General features: G+C 42.1%; 1 protein-coding gene across 2 annotated transcripts; it reads left to right on the forward strand.

Annotated features, from left to right (window-relative positions):
• The first annotated feature begins 147 nt into the window (after window positions 1–147).
• gnb1l (guanine nucleotide binding protein (G protein), beta polypeptide 1-like) lies at window positions 148–24,578 on the forward strand. Of its 2 annotated transcripts, XM_031849427.1 has the most exons (7): window positions 148–234; window positions 6,026–6,180; window positions 6,503–6,628; window positions 6,843–7,005; window positions 10,008–10,100; window positions 16,227–16,442; window positions 22,194–24,578. In XM_031849427.1, exons 2-7 carry the CDS (start codon window positions 6,071–6,073, stop codon window positions 22,470–22,472), a joined length of 987 nt encoding a protein of 328 aa, XP_031705287.1. In that variant the 5' UTR covers window positions 148–234; window positions 6,026–6,070; the 3' UTR covers window positions 22,473–24,578. The 2 variants fall into 2 exon arrangements, with proteins under 2 accessions (XP_031705287.1, XP_031705288.1); XM_031849428.1 differs by lacking the exon at window positions 148–234 and having other exon boundaries at window positions 2,747–6,180.
• The last annotated feature ends 963 nt before the right edge of the window (window positions 24,579–25,541 follow it).

A 25,541-nucleotide genomic window follows, 5' to 3' on the forward strand; every position in this document is an offset into this window, starting at 1 on the left:
AGAGAGAGAGAGAGAGAGAGAGAGAGAGAGAGAGAGAGAGAGAGAGAGAGAGAGAGAGAGAGAGAGAGAGAGAGCGACAGGGCGCGCGAGAGATTGCTGCGTTTTCTATACAGGCACTTTCATGGGCAGCTCATCTCTTCTAAATAAAGGTCCTTCAAGTCCGGCGCATGTTTTGTATCCTCTCCTCTCAAAGCTTCTGACAACTGCCCAAATCACCGATGTGTCACTGAAATGGTATTTTCTGAAGTTTTATTGAAGCTTATTTTTTTACTGATCTGTCACAACTCTACCCAGCGATAACGCCTATCACGTAAAAACAAAGGTGTACGCGGTGTTTGTAGGTGTTTGTTGTTGGTAGTTGCTAGCTTGTTGCTAACCTTCTTGGAAACAACATGAGACTGGCAACTTAAGCTAACGTTAATGAATTATATCCATACCTTTTCTGCTTTCAGCCAAGCATTTACGTTCATGCTCTTGCTTCAGAATAGTAACGTTAACTAATGAACATGCAGCTAACAAGAGCTAGCAAACAAGTCCAATAAAAGACCACGTTAATGTGTAAAATGCTTGAGTTAGAACTTAACCTTAGGGCTGCACTTATACGTTTAGCTAAAAAGTAAGTGCTGCTTGTGGATCAAATCAAATGTGATGGCTCTCACCATTATTAAAGTCAGTGAGGTACATATATGTGCGGAGGGTTAGTTACTCTTTAGTGTGACCGGTATAAGCTCATGAGATGTCTTGGATGTAGCTGTAACCATCATTTATTTTGGAAGAAAGTGAGTGTGGGAAAAGTCAGAGTAGATACAAAACAATTACTGGATTTGTTAACATTAGATGAAGTATTACAATTAAGCATATTAAAATATTTTAGCTATTTTCTCTTGAACTTCTGCACTCACTGTTAATGAAGAAGGCTGGCACACATATCCTACGATCTGTCTGTCATGTGTATTTAGTTATAAATATTTTCTACGATGATTAATATTAATTTATATGATCTATCATATTCAAAAAGCCAATTTAAAGGTGGATGTATCCAATCTATGAGTGCTTTTTGGTTGTAATATCGATCATAGAGCTCTTATGTCCAGCTTCCAGTGTCTCCCATGATAATGCACAAATGCTTCCTTAGAGTTGTAATAGTAATATTTTCTGTACAGCTTTCTGTACAGGAGTTTTTTTAAATTTGGTATGAGAGTTCTGGCTAAACTCCAGAAAGTAAACAGAGACTTTTTACTATGTACAAATAGTTAGCACTCTGTCAAACATTTCACCATCCATGACTTCGTCTTGATGCAGTCACTCATCACACCCCTGAAGATGAGTGGGGGGGGGGGGGAGATGTGCTGCTCGACAAAGTGTAACATCTCGTTTTCCGTGTGCTTTGTCTCCTGTTGCCTGAAGTCTTATTGAGATTATGGCACAATAAACTTTTACTTGTGTTCATATTTTAGCTGTATGGACAAAATCCCTGTTGGTCCGAAGCCCATCACAGCTGTATAATGTTTGGAGATGTATGATGATGATGATGATGATGATGATGATGACGACACTTGAGCTGTCGACTCTCTTGTGTCTCTTTATCCTATGGAGGAAATGGGTGATAATGCAAACAGATAAGGCTCCTGGTACCTGTTGACCACAGTCAGGACCTCCTAAAACTGGACCCTCTGACAGAGTGCTCCATCAGTGCCTGCCTCAATGACAACCACAAGGCATTGAGCTCTTATCTGCAATGGCCCCTGCTTAGCATTCACGCCATTCACGCGAACAATGCCACCTCTTCCCGCTCAGTGGATCTGTGACTGACAGTGGGTGTTGGTGCACTTGTGTCTGACTTCAACCTCAATGTGACGCTGGTCTGTTTATCCAGTCCAGATAACCCCACCAAGACACAATAAAGGGCGTGTGTCTTCCTCGCCACTTCCCATGTTGTTTGTCTAACTGGACTTTTATAATGGACCTCGCTCTCTATTTGGCACGTTGGTTTCCTCCTCAGAAGGATCTGTATTAGTTGGGGGAGGGTCAGGGCAGAAAGGCTGACTGATGATCATAGAGCCAGCTCACTGACCAGCTAGCGAAATGGAAGTGGCCCCTTGGCGAGAAGGTGAAAAGCAGGGAAACCGCAGATAAGACCGTTGCCTGTGATATAGAATGACTAATAGCTGAGGTATGATGTAGCAGCAATGGCCGGATTTGAGGTCTTTCAAAAGATTTTACAGAAAATAAATACTATTGGTGTGAAAGGTTATAAAGTTGGCTTTTCATTGGAAGGTCTATCTCGAATGCAGCTTTTGAGTTATGTGTAATCTACTTCAGTTTTCATCATGCAGCTCAGATCTCATATTTGATGAGGCTGATATCAGCAGGGGATCTCGGGATCCCATGCCTCCATAATGGCCCCTGTGAAGCTGGGGGCATTATAAAGCTTCTATAATAAACCCCTGTGATCAGTATAGCCCTCCCTCCCTGCTCTTATTTATGAATGGCAGAATTTGACAAGAGTGCAGCTTAGGTGGGTAGCTGCCGATCACATGATACCAGCACTAAAGAGCCAAGCGAGGAATGTGGACAGGACTCCCCCCTCACCTCTAGTCAAAAAAACCAACTTTGATGCCCCATATCATAACGAATACCCTCTCTGTCCCTTCCCTCCTCAAGCCCTCATATGTCCAGCAATGTCGAGGAGGGGAACGGGTGCTGCAGTCGGGACGGACGGACGGACGGGGGGGGGGGGGGGGGGGGCATAGATAGTGGCTGCGTTTGATCTGAAGGTCGCCAGCCCCTTGCTGCTGTTGAGAGATCCTTGGCATACGAAGCTGGCTCTTATTTAATAACATGAAGGGGAAGCGGACCTTTCTCTCATAATTAGGCCTAATTACCCAGTAGGTGTGGACAGACGGCCCAAGAAGAGACAAACTGCCTTTATCCATGGACTTAGAGTCAGATTACCCCGGAGCTGTCTTATCTGTTACAGGGCCAGCAGGAGCCTCAATCCTCCTCTCCTGCCTCTTCCCACTGGCTCCCATATCCAGCTCAGGTATATTAATCAAAAGACACACAGGTTTAATTAGGCCTAGCTAGTTACTGAGATTTTTCCTGTGGACATGTTTAATAAGACAGTTCATTGACCTATTGGGTATTTGTTATCTATTGCTCAATCACTATATGAAAGCTCCTTGGGTTCATTGAAGCATTTTGGAGACCTAAATAGAACAAGTTACTCGTCCTTGAGGATCTATGACCAGAGGATCGCATCGGCTCCAGCTACTTACTGCCGCTTCTCCAGCAAGTATCCTTACATTCACTAGCGGCGCCATTTAAGCTTGACAAGTGACTGGCTTGACTGTTTGCTCAACTGCCTCTCTCTGTTAGCGAGGAACAATTTAAGGGTCCTCGCAGATAGATTCGAGTGACATCCTGGCACCTTCTTGTTTGTTTACGGTATCTGTCTCCCCCTTCCTGAGCTGCCTGCATGTTTGTATTTGGGTTTGTGGGTGACTCACTTGCAGCCACCACAACAGACCCATTGTTGTGGGCAACTCAGATTCACTGGAAATGCTGACGCCTGGAAAACAGAAGGAACAATCCAACCGAGGAAGTAGTGGCAGGGGAAAGTGGCCATTTTACTCCTCTTTTAGATACTAGTTTGGTTATATAGTCCCCCAAGTAACATAGCCCCCAACTGTTGTCTGTCATTGACAGTGAGCTGTGATTGCTATTGGAAAGTCCTCCAGCCACTGGTCTTGGGACAATGAAACCAGACAGTTTCAGGCTGCTGTCTGTGACTCACAGCTTCATGCAGGCCTGCTGCAAGAGGACAAGGGACGCTTAATCCACCTGTTACCAGAGTGAGCCTCACCTTGTCACACTCTCACAGTCACAGGACTCTGGCTCAGGAATGCAGTGTTACCCATCCATTCACAGCTTAACTGAGAGACCCTCACAAAAACACTGGTGACGTTTTTTGCCATTTTTTTCATACCACACAATAACAAGTTTGGACAGTTGTCGGCTGAAGGGTTTCCTGCTGGTTTAGTTCAGAGATATGAGTGATACCTAATGGTCAACATCTTGTACAAACAGCCATGTGCTTTGAAATACTCCAAATATATAATCCAAATGTCTGTTTCTTGATCATTTTACATATTTGGATGGACGTTAGTGCGATCTTTTCCATAGTTAGCATGGAACAAAACGTTCCAATGCAAGCAAGCAGTGTGTCTTCCTATAATGGTAAACTGATGAGCTGATGGTAAGACTGTGTTCTTGTGAGTCCATCAAACTGCGGCGTTATGGCCTTAATTAGGCAGGCTGGTCCGGGGTCTCTGTCTCTCCGCTTCACAGATTCACATGGACAATTTAACCACTAACCTCCTGAAATGAGTTGCTCCTGAATGCCTCAGGCTCCAGTTTCAGCATCTACTGATTGCAGGGAGCAAGGGTTATGATAAGTAAAAGTGGAGGGGGTGACTGTGTGTGTGTGTATGGGTGTGCGCACGTGTGTGCATGTCTGGTGGCGGTGAGGTTGTGCTCACTAACTCAGAAGGCCTAAAACATGAAGTTACCCATATTGTGCTGTAATACTTTTTGGGGAATCTGCTTGTCTGTTCAATACGAAGCTTTAGTCAGCAGACAGTTAGCTTAGCATAAACACTGAAAACAGGGCTGTTTCTTGGCGTGGAGCAGAGACTTCCTGGAGTCTGCTAGTTGTTTTTTTGTACAGATTAATTAATATATATATATATATATTTTGTTAATTGGTGAGATTTACTGGTAGGTTGATTTTTTGACCCAGCCAGGTTAGCTGTTTCCTTGTGTTTCCAGGCTTTATGCTATTTTAATTTATGCTAAGCTAATCGTCTCCTGGCTCCAGCTTCCTGTTAAAGATTATCAATCTCCTCATCTTACTCAAGAAGGCAAATTACAGTATTTGATTAAATGTATTCCTGAAAGGTAAAGCCAGCTTCAACGTATTATTGTGCACGTCTTTACTTCTGAAACTTTTAGCAGTGCGAGTTGGCAAACATGCAATTGCAAGTAACCAGGTAGAGAAATTATTTGTGTGGCGAGGGAGCAATTTACTGTGAAGTCTCAGGCGTTGAAGCCAGTAAAACCTGCAAGACTGTTCATGTTAATTGGTAGGTTCATTGGTAGGTTCATTGGTAGGTTAATTGTTCATTTGTATTTAAGTGGGTGCTCGTTTTCAAAAGTCATTGTCGAGCCATTGTTTCCCGTAACACTGAGAAAGTGGGGCACGTCATCTTGTAATAAACATTGTCTAATTAAAATAAACTGACTATGCTGCCTGGCATAGACAGATTAAAGACACCTGTCATTCTCAACATGATAAGCAGAATTTAGAGTCACCCACATGTGAATGTACTGCAATTTAATGTTGACGCATCATTTCCTTGCAGCATACCTGCAGTCGGTTGGGTTTTCTCAGCAGCCCAGCCTACAAACGACATAAAAGCCTGAGCTGTTGCTTCTGCCTCTGGGACAATGGCCGTTGATCACAAGAGGAGTGAGAAGCATGAATCTCCGTCTGTTTACTGTAATTAAGCTGTCAGGGGTTGTGATTTATGACGTATTGAGTAAGAGAGGTGTTATCAGGTAGACTAGAAGGAGGAAGACGGAGATAGAGAGAGCCACAGGGTTTGTAGCTCCTAACAATAGAGCAAATGCAGACGGTGCATTAAACACAACTGTCTGCTCTGTGAGAGAGAGAACGGCTTCAAGGCAAAATGGAGCTAGTCTCTGACGATCTTTGCTCAGTAATTGTGCAAAAACAAAATGAGATTACTACTTTTCTGATGCATGTAGATTTTAGGCCTACTTTTAACTTTCATGGTAACCGGATTTCAAAGTAACATTTGGTCATTTCTGCTGAAAAGGCACAGAACCGTTGAACAGTGTCGTTGGAGACAAACTGTCGGGAACTCAAAGTGCATTTTTCACAGAAAACTCATCTCTCAGCTCAATTTTCTTGTTGTCTGTTTCGGTGGGTGTCCTGACACAGGTTCGCGGCCTCCTTGCAGCCATACATTGATTGCATGACCCAGGGATGTTTCGTCCTGCTCCGTCCCCCATCTACACCCTGAGGGGGGCTGGCGGGCCCCTCAACACCCTCCATTTTAGCTGCCACGGAGGGGACACTCCCCTCCTGTTTTCTGGGTGAGTCATTTATCTCAACATTATATATTCTGGCTCTTCACCTTCTTCAAACAGTGAAGATTGTTTGTTTATCTAAAGTATAGAAGTAGATACCAAGCCAGTTAATCACGATTCACTTAAAATATTAAAACAGGCAGAGATTTTGGAGGTTCAAGAGCAGCTATTAAAGCATCACGCACCAACATTTTAAATATCATAAAAAGAGCAAATATTGCCGATTTTGGTATTTTCTGTTGAGTTGTAGGTGAGAGCAGATCAATGATGAGCCATATTTTGTGTCATACAAACAACCTACTACACTGCATTCTGTTTGGCTTTCCAGGTCAGGGAAGGGTGCCATCCATATGTGGAACCTGAACACCAGGAGAGCTGAGAAGATTGTAGAAGGTCATTCCGGTAGCTCGGTGATCTGGGTCAGCACACTGCAGGAGACAGATACCCTCATCAGGTGAGGACAGTTCAGATGTCTTACTCATCCTTCCCTTACTGTTTCTGTCAGAGCATTTGGACATTTAAGATATTATTTATTCTTTAGATGATGTTGACTTCAGATTTGATGGTTTTCTTTTGAACTAAGCTTTGAAACACATTTGTTGAGATGAAACATGTTTTGAAACATGCAAAGAACTGCAGCTTTTGTCTGTTTTCCATTGGTGGAGCAGTCAGGGACGGGACATGCAGGTCTGTCTGTGGGATCTGAGCGAAGGTCGTAGTGAGGTGATGGACTCTGTGTGGACCGGCAGTGTTGGGTTCTGCCAGTGCTCCGTGCTGGAGACGAGCCCTGGGACGCGCCTGCTGGCCTTCGCTGGACAACAGACAGAAGAGGTCAGACATCAGGAATAGTAATAGTAATAATAATAGTAATAACTCTAAATTGTCTTTAGGTTTGGATGCTAGTGTGAATGTGTCTGTGTGTTTTATCCTGTTTACAAATTTATAACCAATCCATTTTTATACCCTCCTTCTCTCCCAGTGCATGCTGGGATGTGCTAAGGACACTAAGGACAGATGGTCTGAAATGGATACATTCTATATAATACTATTTATAAATGACTTTTTATGGTTTTAAGGTTTGTTTATCTCTAAATATTTAAGGAGGGATTTCCAATTTAGTTTGGGGAAAATAACCAGAGACCCCTCCAGATCAAAGTTTCCAATGGCACATGTTGTCCTATATTCAGCGGAAACATCCTTGAATTTAGGTGTGAGGTGGGATGGTTAATTGGTTACAGACTGATGAGAATCAAAAATGCCAACCTGTGTGAACCTGAGCAGACTTGCTCTTGCCAGTTTGCTGAGTTGACTTTAAGTGTTCACACATATTTGTGGCTTATAGTATTGTTTAGTAGGTTAGTGGAAAAAGGAAGTTCCAAAGCAATAGTTTGTCACATCAAAGCCCTGTCATCTTTTCCTATTACCACACTGTGATCATTTGCAAGTGTTCTAATCTATAAATATGAAATGGCTTTCATTCAATCAGGTGGCAGACGTAATACTTTTAGCCCATCTTCAATGAAAGTGTCGAGAGTCAACGCGACGTGAGCATGCAGTTTGCAGCCAGGACTTGCAGAAGGCAATCTAAACAGCACCATTCACAAACCGGCATTTATGTCATGAGTCAGCAGACACGTAGCAAGAATAGGAACTTAATACCAGCCACCAGCTTAATGTCAGTTAATTTTGGCTGTGGCGAGTAACATGCCATTCAGTGAATCTGTTTGTCTAAAACACCTCTCCAAAGTGGCTGTTTTTAATCTTTAACTGGTGGATTAAAAAGGGAATTCCCAAGCATGAAATGATTGTGCACTGGAATGAAATCTCAGTGGTATGTTGCGTAGTTAATGCTCAACACCCAGAAGCCTGAAGGGTTTTGTGTGGATTGAGGCAGGATGGGGAGAGGTCAGCCAGCGATTCAGCCATTTTTTATTGCCTCTAGATTCATGTTACTTGCTCTGCTGTGGAGGAGCCATACTTGAAAGGGACAGAGCAGTCACCTGATCCAGCCAAATGTGCCTCTGCTAACCCCAGTCCAGCAGGCCAGGCATCAGGGCGCCTGTGACTCCCAGCACCTCAATAATGCTATTGTCCCAACAGACACAGACAGACAGAAACACACACACTCATACAAGTTAGACTAAAACAGGCCGCAGCCTATTTTGCCATTTGGTCTCCCCACCCCATTCCACAGACATAACTGACCACGACAGATGCTTATCATGTACCCGCAAATAAAACACCCACATAAATGAATTCCCTCAAGAAACAATACATATGCACTTGCCAAAAAACATGCACAATGGTGTGATTTAGTGCCATGTGCAAAATGCAGATAGGTTCAATAAGAACTTCCTATTTCAGGTGGCTTTACTGTTTACTGCTCACAGCGAGATTCCTGGCGGCAGAAACATTAATTAGTAGTGTGGGTGTTTTATTTATGGGCACTGGGATGCCACACAAGAACAGTGAACACCTGAGGCACAGAGAAGTCCTTAAAGGCCCTCTTTGTCAGGCACGCAAAGGTAAACACGCAGGACAGATGTGGCCTAGCGCTAAAATACAGATGGCTCCCTTAAAGGGCTGTTTAATCTGAGGCCTAATGAGGATGAATATGCGGATCATCAGCGCGGAGGAAGTCGCAGGAATGAGTTTTGGTAGTGATGTGTGGTACACACATACAAAGGCACACACTTTATCACTGGCTTCATTAGGCTGTGTATTTTATCAGAATCAGTGCCAATGTGTGCAGGAAAACACCATCCGTGTCACGAGGTCGGGCTTTAGCAGGATTTATTATAGACAGTGGGGCGGCCGCTCTGCTCTAATGGATGGTACTGTACTGCTGGTTGGAGGCACTCTGATCTGCGGAAGTCCTGAAGCACAATGACAGATGCAGATTGCTGCTTTATTTGAATTCAGAAGACAAACAAATCATGACTTGGCAGACAGCTTGTAGATATCTATATATATATATATATATATATATATATATACACACATACAACGGCAATTTGTGTGTGTAACTGTAACAGGGTCTCAATAATAGAAACATTAGAACTAAAATAATGAAAACAAATAAATGAAAACAAAAACACATTTAGATGTATTGGATAAACTCCAATAACTGATCACAGTTTGTTTTAGCCTTAAAACAAGTTACCCAAATTAAAGCTGTGCCAAACAGAATAGCATGTTATTGGACGACAGAGGTCTGGTAAGCTCACTTTTTTCTAACGCCACACCGCCAATTTTCTTTTGGTTTTTCAAACTTGTAGTCTTCTGCACTATTCTCAAGTGTTGCCTCAAGTGACGTCATTTGAAGCAATTTATCAGACTTCACACAGCTCTCTCTGGAGTCACAAAAAGCTTTAAAGGTTCTCTGTACAACATTCAGAACGAATATTAATGTAGCCACTTCCCCTCCAGGTTAACACTGTTAGCTCTGTTAGCTCTGTTAGCTCTGTTGCCATTGTTTGCACTGTTAGCGATTGTAGCACCGTTAGCTGGCTCAGCTCAGCTGTCACCATGTTAAGAGCCATATGGAAATTTTTTCTTTGATGTGTAAAATTGATGGGGCTCTTCTCTAATGTTAGCATGCTAACATGCTAAACTAAGATAACAACATTGGTAAACATTATACCTGCTAATCATCAGCATGTTAGCATTGTCATTGTTAGCATTGTCATTGTTAGCATGCATTTAGCTCAAAGCACTGCTGTGTCTAAGTATTGTACAGCCTTACAGAGCTAGCATGAATGTAGAATGGGGATGTGAACAGGTCAGCTATCTCTAGTGCATCTTAAGTTGTAATCATCTTGTGTTTCCTTCAGATCAAGATCATTGAACTACCCAGCAAGACCCCAGTCTGCACCCTGGTACCAGACGCTAAGCTGGGGATGGTCATGTGTATCAAATTGTGGCAGGTAAGCACAAAGTCAAATATATTTTCATCAAAAGTTCTTGCAGTGTTTTTAACTTAACGCCAAAAAAGTAGCACTGTCCCGCTACTACTACATCTCAAGTTCAACTAGTTCAGCTTGGTAGCCATTATCTTACATTTAAAACAAGGAGGAAAGGAAAGGTACCTTTTCTCTACATACCTGCTTTTCTTTCTGGTTGGCCATCAGCCCATGACGAGACACAATAACAAGTCAAAAAAAGTCAACAAAAAGGCACATGAGAGACATGGCCCATAATTTACAGCCCAACAACTGTCCTGGGCCATTTTTCCCAAGCGTTTCTTCTCAGCTGGCACTGAGTCCCAACACTGTAATTAGAGCGTTTGGAAGGGCTGTGGGGTTCACAGCCATATATCAGCCTGCAGCTGCACATCCAATCTGATCCGAGCAAAAAAAAAAAAAAAGGTTGCTTTCTGTTTTGTAAATCCTGTCGAAAAAGTTTCATTTTCCAGCCATTAAGGAGACCCTGTAATTATTTTCATGGCTAATTATTAACTCTTTGGGTTTGGGGCTTTGGGGGACGGGGTGGGTTTTTAGATTTATGCAAGATGTTTTGAGTACATTTTATGGGCTGTACAGTTTACAGGCAACAGAAATCAAAACACGGCTTATCATTTTGAAGCCAGGGTGAGTCGAGTTGCTGGCCGGTGCACATTCAGTATTCCTGTAATACAAATCAGATATAATGTATTTTAGTATGTTATCTACAAAAGCCATGAAGCTGACATTGTGTTTGGGAAATTATTATAGAGACAAGTAGACAAGTTAGAGTCTCACAATGCATGCTGACATTGTGTTTTTCTTTTCCCCTTTGATTCCACTGTTACACCCACCTTTCATCATCTGATTTATGAACTAATGCTGGTTCAGCGTTGAGTGCCAGGAAACGTAATGATCAATTATATCATTATAAATTATATAATATCATTGTAATACAGCGCAGGCAGCTGTCTGACTTCAAAGCCGAAGGGCTTAGGTGATTCTAAATCATCCCAGTCTGATTCCTTTCAAGGCTGAGGCATGTTCATCAGTTACACTGACTGAGCGACTCAAGGGGTCCAAGCAGTGGGAAGTGACTGAAAACCCAGTCTGTGTGTGTGCGTTTGTGAGTGCGTGTAAAACTGCTTTCTCACACACACACACACACACACAGTCTTGAAACTCGACCCACACATTTTGTCTGCCAGTCATAAGAAAAATGCTCACTTGTCTTTCACATCAAATGCTCATACGCTACCCGCTGTTTCCTGAACCTCACACAGCAGGAGGCAACAGCTGAAACCGTCATCCTCTCTCTCCACCCTGTCTCTCTCCATCACACACACTCCAGGATGAAGCCACTGGCAATTATCTCCTCTCTCTATCTTTCCTCTCAACATCTCTCCCTCTTTTCTTCCCACCATTGAGGTGAGAAGTGATTATCTTCCATTATTTCCAAGACGAACTCACCAACAGATTTATTGTCGGCCTTTAAGCCCTCTCTCTCTGCTGGAGTTTATGGAAAAAGATTAAATGCAGTGTTAAACTGCATTTTCTCCTCAGATCACCTTCCCTTTTGCAAAATCCCACCCAGCCCTTAGTTCATGTGCTGTCTAAAAGGTGACAGAGCTTACTATCTATTTTCTCTGAATCTGATTGGCTGGGAAGTGCTGAAGCACTTACGTGGAGGTAGAAAGTACCTCCACATGTGGGACTGCCGTGTGCGGGGCTCTGGCCAGGGGGACAGTATTGATGTATGATGTGCAAGGCTTTTAATGTGAACAGAGGCTGGCGGGGAAAAGGAAATGTTCCTATACAGATATCCATCACTCTCAGCTCATCACCTTGCTGCCTAGTTGCTATGACATCATGGTGGACCGGGTCTGAAACCAGAGGAAACGATTGGTTATGTTGAAGCAGTGCCGGCCTCAGGCCTGTGGCGGCCACATCAACAGGCTGTTGTCCTCTGGGTTGTTCAAGACTTTCATAATAAGGAAATTACATACAAGTGTTTGTGGAATATACAATACATTCAGGATATCGCCTACATACTTCTCTCTAATTGCGTTTAGATTTTATTTATTTATGTTTTTTGTTATTGTATTAGTTTATTTGGCAGGAACAGCGCTCATTGATTTACAGGGAAAAAACTGTGAATGAGACAGAATTAGTCTAAAAGCCTAATAATCACCTGTTTTTCCTGGCCAGATGTTAAACATCCATCCTAGAAATGGAATATAAAATTAAATGACACATCCTTTAAAATTAAATATATACAATATGATACATATTCACATAATAGAACAACACATATCCACTAATATATAATGCAACACATGGCAGTTAGAAAGCTAGCCTTGAGACGAGGATTTGAGCAGGATGTATTCGTGGATGCCTGTTAATGTTTTTCTTATTTGTTCCAATAATACATAACTATCTCTGTATGAAAATTAATCCAGTATTAGAGTACTTACATAAAAAACAAAAAAAGTTGATGTGCAAAACATTTGTGACAGGAGGATCAAACCAAAACACAAATTTTTTGTCAATTTTCAGTCGTCATGTAATCTAAAATATAGTAGCACCTTGTGAGCATCGGTGTGTAAGAAGATATTGTCGTTGTGTGTATATTAACAAGGCAATTTGTTAATATTTGTTTTGTTTTTGCTGCTTTGACTGTCAAAGCACTTTGTGAACTTTTAAAAGGTGCTATATAAATAAAGTTATTATTATTATTATTATTAAGTCAACCCCTTTTTTAGAAGCTGCAGCTTCCTTTCCTTTGTCTGCAGCCATCGTCATTATCTATACTCGAGAAAGTTCCCATTGAAAACAGTGATCTAATCTGCTCACAAGCCTCATACTATTTTGCCCTTGTGAAATATTTCAAAATGATCACTTTTTAAGAATAAGTTTCTCAAAATTAGGATTTAATTTCAGTTTAATAACTGGTACAAAGTCTATTTCTCTTGTCCAATAATGCTGTGACAAATGCTTTCTCTCTTTACTTTTGATGTCAGGTCATGCACAACCTAATAATCATGTTGCAGTAAAATCTAGTTCATCTCAAAGGATTCAAATGATGACGAGTGTGGAGGCAAATTGGGCATTTTGTGAGTCTATTGATTGACTCAGAATGAAAGTGGGATTGAAATTTGTATAAATTAAGAAAAAGAGCTATAATTATTAGTCATTTTCCAATTACTTGTTGACGAAAAGTCAACTGGTAACTGTTTTGATAATCCATTAATTCTTGAAGTCGTTTTCCAAAGATAGAATGCTGAATGTCACCTTGTTCCATCTTCTCAATTGAAAAGATATTTTTGTTTTATGTGACTGTAAATCTTTAAGTTTTGGACTGTTCGTCAGACAAAACAAGCAACTTAAAGGTGAGACTTTAATTGCGATGGTCATTTTTCACTTTTATCTTTTTATAGACCAAAAACAGTAATTGTTACCAGTTAACCGATAATGAAAATAATCCTTTGTTTCAGCCTCAATAGAAAACGTGTGGAGTTAATTTGTCTTGAGCTGGAACCTCAAGATTTAGATCTAATAGTTCAGCAATCATAGTTCTTTGTTGTTCTTATTTGTTAGAGCTTGTTTCAGTGCCTCCATAGGTTGCATGGGTATTTTGTGTTGCCTCAGCAGCAAGGGGATGTTAAACCTCTCCACCAAATGAGATTGTTGTAGAAGAAGACAGAAGGAAGGAAATTAACAACAACTTGATGTTCAAAAGCTCCTGTTATCGTGACTCTTCTTGAGGACATGTTGATGATCTAAATGGACCAAAGGGGTCGGAAACAACTGCTTGAGTGACCACCAGACTAGACAAACATTAATACATTAATACAATATATCATTTTCATGAATATGGAAAATGACTATTAACAAGTTGAAGCCCAACTAGTTGCCGTTCTAGAAACGACCCAGCGTCATTTCTCTTCTGCCTCTTCAGCCGGCTTCCATCCATCTGTCTTTCTAGCTGTTCTATGGTGATGAATCTCCTCCCAGAGCCCCAGCCCCACTCCAGCAGAGAGCCCTCTTGTAGAAAGGCCTTTGGAGGATATAATGAATTAGGTGTCTACCCAGGGTTCCCCGACCTCCGACCCATGACATCATCAATCAAGGCGGTCCTACGCTTAAGTGAAACGGTGGGCCCCAAGCCTGGAACGCTTAGCCCGGGCCCTGCCGGCAAGCAGCGGCCACTGATTTTCACTTGTTTTTATTTGTTTTCATAATCCCTTCGTGTTCGTCCTCGCTGATGTGTTTGGAAGGAATACACGACTCTGTCTATAATTTGTTTAAAGCTGGAAGAAGAGAAATATAGAGCGTTAAGTGAGAAGAGGACTTGAAGATGGATGAAGAAATGGCAGACATGACCCCCCTCGCACATATGGAAAACATTTCTTTCCCTCCTCACTTCTGCAGGGCACAGTGCTTTTGCTGGGGGCCCTGATGGTATTTTAAAGCAAAGGCACGAGTCAGGACAAAGTATATATCTGCCCTGTGCATTCATAAGTCTTCTGAAATGTATTCCGTCGCTCTACAGGCCACGGTCTTAAGCTGGGAAAAGTTGAATTGTTGTTTGGATAACACTCCAGCCATACATGGATGCTTGGTACTTCCACTACCGTCTCCATATACTGTATGTGCACAGGAGAATTTTGTGAATTCGGTAAAACGGGACAGAGGTTTGAGCTCACCAGCTGTCCCTCCTGCCGTCTATTTATCCATTCCTCCTTCTCTTCTTTCTCCTTCGGTCCTTCCTTTCTTCCCTGCAGCAATGCAAAGATATATGAAGCCCCCAGTTTGTATGAGTTAACCTTTATGTTCTCCTTCACAGAGGTGATTTACAATCTGATTTACAATACTCTTTACTCTTCTCTTTATGTATACATACAACTGTCTGTATACATTTTGTTTTCGGGGAAGGTTGCTCTCTTTATATTTAACAGAGGTAATCGGGTTTAGGTTTTTACGTTTGTGCACCTGGTTTTATTTCATGTGATTTGAAAGATTTACTCTGATGATTTCACCAGTTGTAAACATTGCGGCTGGATCTGAAATGTCCTGGGGTGAAATGGGGATGAAGCCAAGACTGTTGTGTGTTTTTTATACATGTGTTTGTTTTAGTATGTGAGCAAGCATAATGTCTTTCGAGTTGAAACTAGTTAGTTATTTAGTTGATTAATCAATCAGTCGATCAGCAGAAAATGAATTCATATGAACAGATCGTTGTTGTAGTATCAAGCTAAACATTCTCTGGTTCCAGCTTCTTCAGTGCTTCTTTGTTTTCTTTGATTGTAAATAGATGTTTTTTGGGACGCAAGAAGCAATCTGCGAAATTTTGATAATTGAAAAAACGATTTCTTTAATAATCAATAATTAAAATAGTCGTTAGTTGCAGCTCTAATGCTGTACCTTAGTAAGTATTTCATTTTCTTCATTTTTACATATTAAAATAAACAATCAAAAATAATCTCTGTTCAAATTTGATGTATATAAATCATTATAATGGTATGTATAAAGAAAGTATAAAGTATACTAAGTCCAAAATACAGATGAAAAGAATAGGTACAGATAAAATATACCAAAAAAAAAAACAAATGCACATTATATATATATATGTAATGTGTGTGTATATAAAATAAAATGTATCAGCCATATTTTATTATAGTGATTTTATAATAAATATCAAATTAAAACACCACACTAATGGCTAATACATTTGGCTTTTAAATGATTTAAATAAGTCAAGTTTTGAGAAGGTTTTGCAGTCTGTTACTGCTGTATATGTATCAGTGCTGGCAGAGAGTCCTTCGGCTCACAAATATAGATGAGGAGCAAAGTGAGGAGTGGTGTAATGGAGTGTTGGAAAGAGAGAGCAGCAGCCTGACGAATGGAGCCCACAGCATCTTTCCGAGTGTCAACAGGAGCTTCCAAAATGATAACCTCTGCTCCGCTCAGCTTCCAGCACTACACAGCGGTTTCTGTGGGTTTCTTTACTCCAGAGATCTCATCTGACATCTTACCTCACATTACTCTTAGTGTTCTCACATCCCATCTCACCGTCTCTCCTCTTTCTTTATCATCCTCCCTCACTTCCAGCCAGACTCGGGTCAGGGACCACTCCTGGTGGCTGGATACGAGGACGGTTCCCTGTTGCTGTGGGACGTAACCCAGAGGTCCATGCTGAGCCAAGCCAAAGCCCATCCTGAGCCCATCATGTGCCTGACCTTTGACATCAAGTGTCTGAGGGGCGTATCTGGCTCCTCTGAGGACAAACTCTCCTCCTGGATGCTGGACAAACAGAACAACCTGCAGGTCAGCAGAGGACAGGCTAAGAGAGAACAGTAGTGTTTTCTAGGCTAATGTTTCCCAAACTTATGTCTGATGAACCCCCACAGCCCTGTCATATGAACTACTCTACCTCTTCATCCACACCACCCCTCAGGAGTTTAGACTGGTATTAAACACTATAAACTATGACAGTTGTCAATACACAGTAAGGTTGGATGAGCATTCCTATGGAGGCCCATTATTATTATTATTATAGATAACTATTTTAATCAACTATTTTAACCATCCATCAATGAGTTTTAGCTCATAATTAAAACTGTTTATCCATAACTTTTAGGTAACTATTTCAACCATTTATAAAATCCATTTACCTAACCAGTTTATCCATTACATTAAGCTAACTACTTTTCTTGCTTACTTACTTTTTTTAAATTGTATCAGAATACTTTCTTTCAAATTAGTTGTAGTTAGTTAAAAAAAGAAAGAAAAAGATTTTAAATTTTTACAATGTTTGGTTATGCCTTGACAACTGCAGAATTACCTTCTGGGGTTCAAGTGTCAGTGTCCTGGTTGGGTAATCATTAAAGTGTCCATTTGGCCTCCTGAAGTGTCCCTGGTTCAGGTCCTGAAATGCTACCTGCTAACTAATTGTTGCACAAGAGCATCTGCTAAATACCATGAAATATAATAGAAAGGCAATGATGGAGATGGGACGAGAGAAGAGTTGCCTTTCTCTAGGCTCTCTTGGAAAACATCAGCGGCCAAAGAAGAAGAGGCTCAGTAGGGCTCCGGGGGTCATAAATCAGCTGCTGGTTACACAGCGTTGGCAGGGCCAGGGGCCAAGGGCCGGGCTAGGGCCGTCACTCCAAACTCAAACCACCCACAAACATACACACTGACACAATCACACATCAGGCGTGGATATAAATACTTCTGGATGACAAACGTATTGCAAAAGAAATTCTCACACACACATTCGGTAAACTGTACAGTAGAGCCCATGCCAGAGCATCTTCTGCCACACCAAAAGAGACACATCAGCTTTGTACCCTAATTCATTTTTACATAACAGCCAGCGCTTCAGAGACTTGAACGCCTCATTTGAAGCTGTGTTTTCTCTTGATTTCATGATCAAATGGGAATGCTCACATTTTGCAACCAGCCCCCATGAATCAGAGCAGAGGGGGAACCTGAGGCATACATCGTACACTCCTGCACAGTGAAGGGGTATTATTCTTTCCAAGGCTTTTTACAAATGAATGCTTGAATTAGAAATATTTGCATAGCCCCATTTTTTTTTTTCACCGTAAATATGCGTCTCGAAAAACACTACAAAGGATTTGATTCAATATACCAAAACAGGAGGAGAGTAGTTATTTGGTTTATTTTGCCGAAGCAACAAAATATTGATTCAGCATGTAATCCAGGATGAGGATAACAGGAAAAAAGCACAAGAAGAGGGAAAAGATCCAACAGGGGCTTTTAAATTATCCTGAAGTGCAGCTCAGTGTGACGTCCAGACAGCTATCCTCAGTTCTTCCCACAAAAGTTTTTTTGTGTGGCAGCAGTATGGAGACGGCAGGACCTGCCGGGTGGCGGACCCGGGCCCTGGGTCCTGACGGACGACCCGTGAGAGGTAATAAAAATATCAAAACCTCGGAGGCCCCTTAACCAAACAAAAAACACATCTGCAGTAAAGGGAACAGTAGTTCACAGTGGGAGGCTGCAATAAAGGCTGAGGAGGCTATAAGTACCACAGCATCCCACTTCCCACAAATTGCCTCTGCGATACCGTTGAATGTAGTGGAACTGGCTGGCAAGGAAGATAGATGCTTTTCTTGTGAAAAGGAGGAGCAGCTGAATGTGACACAACACAGTGCCGTTATGATTTAGTGAAGCTGAGGGGCTGTGAAGTGAGCTTATCAAGCCCAGATAAAGACAGACAGCCTTAGGAATGGAGGTTAATGTATTACACATGGCTCCCAGAGGCCTTTATCTCCCGTTTGACCTGGCCAGCCTTGTATCGGTTCATCGTAATAAGGCATCATCTTCAGCCTTTATTTTTTCTCCTTTTCCTTCTAGCGCACATTTTTGGGAATGTGTCAGGCTGAGATTATGAGGGCGTGGGTGTTAGGGTTTACAAGCTGTTAAGCCAGGTGGACATATATTTAGACGGTCACTCAAATGTATTGACAAGTGCAGTGGCGTGTTCCTCCAGGAGAAAGAGAACGACAGAGGTTGCGGACTAGAGGAAGAGAAAGCAGGTATAGACAAAAGGAAGGTTAGAGGTGTAAATCAAGCATGGTGACAGCGAGCTGTTTCTGAGACTGATGACAGTTCTCTACAGGTGGGACTCCTGCCCCTCGTCTTCACCACAATGTAAAATATCCCCCCAGCAGTCAGCCAATCCTGATATGACCTTACTTTCAGGTCCAACCTCAGTCTGATGTAGAACTGATGTATGTATCCGCTACTGTCGTGAAGATTCTCTTCAGCAACCCCCCCCCTGCTCCTCTTCTCTTTTTTCTGAATGGGACTGCTAGCCTGTTTGACACATCCATCTCCTGTGAGCCAACGCCAAGCTCTGACAGGCAAGGTGACAAAAGGCTGTAATCTCCCCGCTGCGGAGTGTGATTCAGGGACAGGGTGTGTCAGAAAATACCTGCGAAAAGCCTCCCAGCCGCTAGGCTCGAGTGAGTGAGCGATGATGGGACGTTTCAGTAGATGAGCGTGAACGCCAAGATTCGTGCCGAGACGGAGGAGGAAAGACGGGGAGAGAAAAGTGGAGCAAGGCTTGAGTGAGATCTGCCAAGTGAACGCTCCTTTTGAACGTCTACTCTGTCGGTGAGATGCTACAAAAAGAGAATGCCGAAGTGTGAGTTTGTGTTGGATCTGTCGTAGGCCACAAAGAGTCTAGTGGGCCCAGCTGCTGAGCAGAGCTGGTAGCCTCCTGACAGCTGAGGAAGCTGGCGTTAAGACAGCAAGCCTGCTGTGTGTGTGTGTGTGTGTGTGTTGGTGAGCTTGCATGCTGTAACACAGGCCAGGAAGGAGTGTTCAAACAAAATGATGAAGCCCAAAGATGGATTGTGTCTATGATGAGATAGTAAGTCAAGAAGGAAGGGGAAGAAAAATGGGGTGTCAAATAAAATAAGCCTGCAATCCCTGCTTAGAGCCGATGGATTTCATTACAGATGATTATTGATGATGATTACAGACCTGGTTATTGGCAGCACTTAAGTCAGCAGCGTTTTTCTTGGTATTCATTCAGCAACAAGAACAATACCGCTGCTGGAGAACATGGAACTGAAATGACAGCACAATTTAGACTTTCTTTTAAAGAACAAAGACAAGTTATCCCAACATTAAAGTATGACATATTCATGGTCCGCAAGTAGTTGTCATTTCCATTATCCATTAATCTCAATTCGTCGATGAGTCATTTAGTCTATAAAATCATCGTGTGTTACTCGAGCCTAAGGGGATGTTTGCTTGTTTTGTCCCACCAATAGTAGAAAATAGGAAAAACGCTTCTTTGTTTCCTTGCCAAGTGTTACGTATGTTAGTTTGTTGTTGTCTCTGCCGCGCTCACGTCTCATTTCCCCCTTAAAGGGATCAACATAGTATAATAAATTTTAAAAAAAATTAAATAAATTGATGAATATGAACAGTGAGCTTCGCTTAACACAAAGACTGGAAACAGGGATCAGGTAGCCTGGCTGTGTCCAAAATGTCAAACTATTACTTTAGAAAATAACTCAAATTCTTAATCAGTTTTTAAAATAATTTTCTGTCAATCAACCAATTGACTGTTTCATTGTTCCGACTCTAGCGTCATTCTATATCTAACAAAACATGTTTCTTGTGCTGCAGTGTTAATCAGAACATTGTGTGACCAGAACTAATATTACTCTCAGGCAGCGACTGAAATAGATTTAAATTTTTTATTAATGTGTTGATATTGTTTTGTAATTGATTGCTAAAAAAAAATGCATATTGCAATTTTTTCAAATGTATTTTTTGTCCAACTAACAATCCAACATATATTCTATTTACAATCATTTATAACCATACAAAGCAGCAGAACCAGCACATTTGTAACTTTTATCAAATAAATAACTTGAAACGAATAAATAAATTCCAAAAATTGTTGGTAAATATTTTTCTGTTGATCAACTAATTAATCATATGAAATATGTGTAAGTGCGGATCACTTGCAGCTTAAGAACCAACATAGCTGCCATTCATTTGAAATTTTAGCTCAGGTTAACTTTTTTCCTCAACATTTTCATTTTGACTTTCTCAGACTGCAGAAAGTAAAAACAATTAGCCAGCCAGCCCCGCTGAATGACCATAACTACATCATTAGCCATTTACAGCTTACAATTGACCCTTTAATGAAACAGATGCCTTTTCCTGACACAAACTATGGGAAGCAAAACAAACAAAAACAGACACTTAAACCCATCATTATCAGGCCTCTAATGCAGACCAGATGGAGAGAGGTAGGGGCATACCAACTTCTTGAGGTAATAACAAAGTTCCAAACAATCTTTTACCCTCCGGGTTTCTTTGTATCGGTGTATCTGGCTTGTTTGGTCTAACCAGGCACACTCACTTTCGCACTAGTGGTACCAGTGATGATGGTTTGCTAAACAAAAAACAAAAAAAAAATCCCATCACTGCCTGTTCTGAACTTTCTCGCTCTGTTTTGATCAATGACATTCCTCCTTGCTCTCTCTCTCTCTCTCCCTTGCATTCCACTTTATCCTTTTGGGCTGTGAGTACCTGGTTTATATCTTCCACATGCAGCTTGTGGATGGTTCCTGCCCGGAACAGGAGCATGCAGATAAATTCTCCACCATCCAAGGCCATTAGTCTCCCTAGACACAGCTTATGAAGTCAATTATACGCTGTCCGGTTTGATTTCAGCTCCTATATCCAGATGTTTGTGTCCCATCTACAGGTCCAGCAGAGATCCCCAGTCTGCAGGAAGAGCACGTTCGCTCCCCAAGAATGCCTACCTCAGCAGGCCCTTTAGATAGTGATCTTTGCCGTCATTCATTATAATATGTCAGAATGTTGCCCCTTTAGAGAGATTGATACAGTCCTAAGACACTGTAAATCACAGGGAGAGGGAGCTGTGGCTAATCTTTAGCAGGCAGACGTTACAACGGTGTATTTATCGGGTCTCTGCTCCCGCTGACCAGACCTTTCAGTGTGAATGTAATTCATCAGAGGCGCTTAAAGCAACACGGCATCTGCAAACAAGCATTTCAGCGAGAAGGGTCTCTCTCTCTCTCTCTTTCTTGCAAACTGTGACAAAGGTAACTCAAGCCCCGCTTCCAGAATAGGCCCCCCCTAACTCCAAACCAAATAGCGGGACGCAGAGAGATCTACTCGCGGCCCTCGTGCCGTAATGTTTTATGGCCGATGATTGAGTCCCAGGAGTCTCCAGCCAGGTTCAACAAGACATCCAGCCTCACACTTGGACCTCAGTCATCAGATCAGCTGATAGACTCTCCCTGTCGGTGTTTGTGTTGGCCTCGGTTTCCTAGACGGCAGTGATTAATCGACTTACTGACCTAATTATTATTTTTGTGTCCTTATTTGCATGAACAATATGTTCATATGGTTTTCAGTTTCACTAACAATTATCACAAAGAAACTGCTACTCGGCATCCTCGGTGTTGACAAAGTGTTTGTAATGCGTGTTTCATACATGGTTCTAACCTGCAAAGACCTGCTAAGATCCTTTTCCTCTTTGTGGTTTTATAGCTCCAGGACTATGTGACTCTGGTCAACCCTGGGGTTTCCCAACTGTGTGTCAGGGGGGACGGTAAACTTCTGGCTTCAGCGGGCTGGGACCATCGGGTGCGGATATTCGGGTGGAAGAAGCTGCGGCCACTGGCGGTGCTTCAATACCACACTGACATGGTGCTAAGCGTGGCCTTCTCTGACCACCAGGACCCCAGACAAAGACTGCTGGCTGCTGGATCCAAGGACCATCGGATCAGCCTGTGGTCAATATACAACGAGGGAGCGGACACTGGCTGAGCACATGAGCTCTGGAAGGACATGTGGACTTTTAATCAATACTTTCTACTGATGTTGATGTGACCCCAAATGGTGTTAGTAGCCAATAATTCAGTAATAGTCCAGTTCAATGGTTTGATAACTGGACAAATGGACTGTTAATATATTTAGCTACTCGCCTCTCGATATTGCCAAGACGTGTGGAAGCAATGCCTATAAATAACAGTGGCTAATGTATTGTTTTGTCATGAATCATGTCCTTACATGGGGCTGGCTTTCACCTTCTGATCACCTCTCTCACCTGAGCTCTTAAGAGCAAGAAAGAAACAGTTAAACAAACTTCACTTATGAACTCTATCAACTCTGTAGGGACACCTCCACTGCCCCGGCAGAGTTGATTACATTTCTCTGGTGAATAATACAGTAATGATGAAAAAGAAACTAACTCGTAATTATAGAGGGTGCAGGTTACTGACATGTCCACCATTTGTCCACATCGATATGATTTGAAACTTATCACGCACAACGAGCACAGTCAGTTTATTAACCAGCTAATGTGACTTTATAAGGTTAACACTGCATCCTGCTACAGGATTCATGAAAATAGACACTGGTCAAACGCACAGTGTTTAAAAACTGATTTTATTTCGTCCTCGTATGAACTAAAATGACATTAGTCATTTCATGAGTAGCTTACGTTTACAGGCTCATCGTACTATTCTTTCCTCGATAAATCCAAATGCCATTTATCAAACAATGTGTACAGTTAACATCATAAATATTGAGGTCAATATGTGTAACATAAGAACTGCACAACTTTGTGAACTCCTGGTTTGGTCGATTTTTTTATTTTACACAGCGTGTGTCTTGAATAGGATTTCCTTTAATTGTGAAACCAGTTAAAATATTCGACAAATTTCAAATTGTTGAATTTGCTGACTTGTTCGGTTTGCTGCAGCCTTTTGTGGCGCTCTGTGCAGCTCTGTTATTGTGTTGACTTATCTGATAGGAGATTTGCTCCGGTGGACCTGAGTTTGAGGCATACAACGCACCTGAGCAGCTATGTAATCTTGTGTTGTTATTCTAGCAGGTCTTAGCTTAACACACAGGCCTCTCCAGCCTGACCTGAGCTGTTTGTCAAACAAGGTTAATCACAGCAGGGGCATGAAGAACAGAGGTCTGTTGGTTTAGTGGTGGTGCTGATCAGCAGATGCTCTCCTTCATCAGCATGAGCTGGTTTTCTTTTCCTCAATTTCCTCTTTGTTAATCATAAAGATTACTGAAGAAATCATCAGTGTAGACATCAAGCTGAGGAATTTCAAATAAGTAAAAAAAGACGTGTTTCAACGTCCTCTGTAAGAGGAATCTGCAGAATTTCCATTTTAGAACAAGACAATTGTTAACATTTACTTTACATCTAATACTGATGTCTCTGTAAGACACAGACGTTTGTCATGAACACGGCCAAGTTTCTTGTCGTGAAAGTCCCAGAGAAAATCGGGAGGTGTTGTTTTTCTGTGCACTGCCTCTAATAATACCTCTGTGAGTCAATGAGCAGCATGGGAGCGCCTGTGTTGCAACACTGTACCGGGAGGCCCGGGGCTTCAAACGCTCCACGTTCTGCCTCATGAAGGCTTTGTCTCCTGGGATGACCCCAAGTTGGGAAGCTCATCATGCTGTACAGGAAAGGCCTGAGAAATCAAAGAGCCAGACGAGCAAAATGGCCACAAATCATGAGTGAACAGAGGAAAGAGAAGGTCATTTGCTCGACAAGCTGCCTCGCGGTGACATTACTGTCATTGAAAAAAAAGTTTTGGTTGATTTTCTTGCTTGTATTCGAACCTGTGAGTTGTGTTTTTAACTGAAACTTGTTTAAAACCATTGTTATATATTTTTTAAATAAATAGCTGTGGCTTGCTTCTGTTTCCAAGTGCCTGGTTTTAATGGCATGTTTTCCTTGTTCCCTGCAGAGCTCCAGCTATACCTTTTGTGTCTGACCTCCACTAATGACATCTTGCATTCATAACAGCTTCCTAACTCTCCTGTTGGCTTTGAACAAACACGAGAGGTGGCGTGGGCCAGCTTCCGTCCATTCTCTGATAAATCAAATGCTGTGTTCATTGGTGCAGATGTCCGCTGAATGGAGCAATCAGCAACCCACCGGCCTTAGAAGTGCCCGGTGAGGTGGTGGTGGGACCTCGTAAATCACTTCATAATGGATCATTTAGGAAGTCAATAAATGGACAGGGAGACCGTCTGCACAATAGGCCCCGTGCTTCACTTATCACCTAACGTGTGTCTCCCTTGGCCTTCAAGGTCAGAGGTCAGCCTGGTTTTGGGATAGGACATACTCCTTCGGGGTGTGTGTGTGTGTGTGTGTGTGTGTGTGTGTGTGTGTGTCTGTGTGTGTGTGTCTGTGTGTGTTTGTGTTTGTGTGTGGGGTTGATGCTGTCACTCCCCGAGCCTTTGGGTGTATTCGTTGATGCGTAAGTCGTAACACCGAGTCTGATTATTTAGAAAACATAAATGGTTATAAAGAGAATGATCTGAGGAAAATTCTGTATTAGCCAAAACCAATGTTCCGCCTCACGGTTGAGTGGGTTTTATTTATTTTTTCAAATGTGACTTAATACAAACGTATCAAGGCTCTTGCCCAGTGGTGGCGATGTGTTTTGATGTTCTGCATAAAATGTCCGTCAGCAACCTCATGCGCACCATAAACTGTTGTACCTTTTTGTATTAGGCCAAATATGAAACACGTGTTCTGTTGTTCAGGACCTGGCTCTGATTGCTTTACCTGGCTTCCCCAGATATGTCAGGCTGGGAGGCGAGACTCGGCAGCAGAAATGTACACAGAGGTGAAGCGAAGGAACCGAGAGCCCGATAGGCCTGTCACAGCAGATGTTCCAGATGCAGCCGAGTGTCAAATGATGCCTCAGGTCGCATTATCATCCATCCTCTGTCTCCTCATACTTTACTGGCAAGTCGTTGGCACCATTTCTGTCGGAGCCTGAGACATATGGGCACATGAATGCAACTGGGCCTAAGCCGGCTGCTCTCCTCGGTGTTAAATGAAGGATACATTGAAAT

Source organism: Anarrhichthys ocellatus, unplaced genomic scaffold (assembly GCF_004355925.1).
Source record: "Anarrhichthys ocellatus isolate YVR2014 unplaced genomic scaffold, GSC_Weel_1.0 scaffold9, whole genome shotgun sequence".
Classification (NCBI taxonomy): domain Eukaryota; kingdom Metazoa; phylum Chordata; class Actinopteri; order Perciformes; family Anarhichadidae; genus Anarrhichthys; species Anarrhichthys ocellatus.

Excerpts from the sequence above, each read along its gene's own strand:
- gnb1l (XM_031849427.1), top strand. The coding sequence starts at position 6,071 with ATGTTTCGTCCTGCTCCGTCCCCCATCTACACCCTGAGGGGGGCTGGC. Across the intron at positions 10,101-16,226 it reads TGTGTATCAAATTGTGGCAG|CCAGACTCGGGTCAGGGACC; the intron begins GTAAGCACAAAG and ends CCTCACTTCCAG. Across the intron at positions 16,443-22,193 it reads ACAAACAGAACAACCTGCAG|CTCCAGGACTATGTGACTCT; the intron begins GTCAGCAGAGGA and ends GTGGTTTTATAG.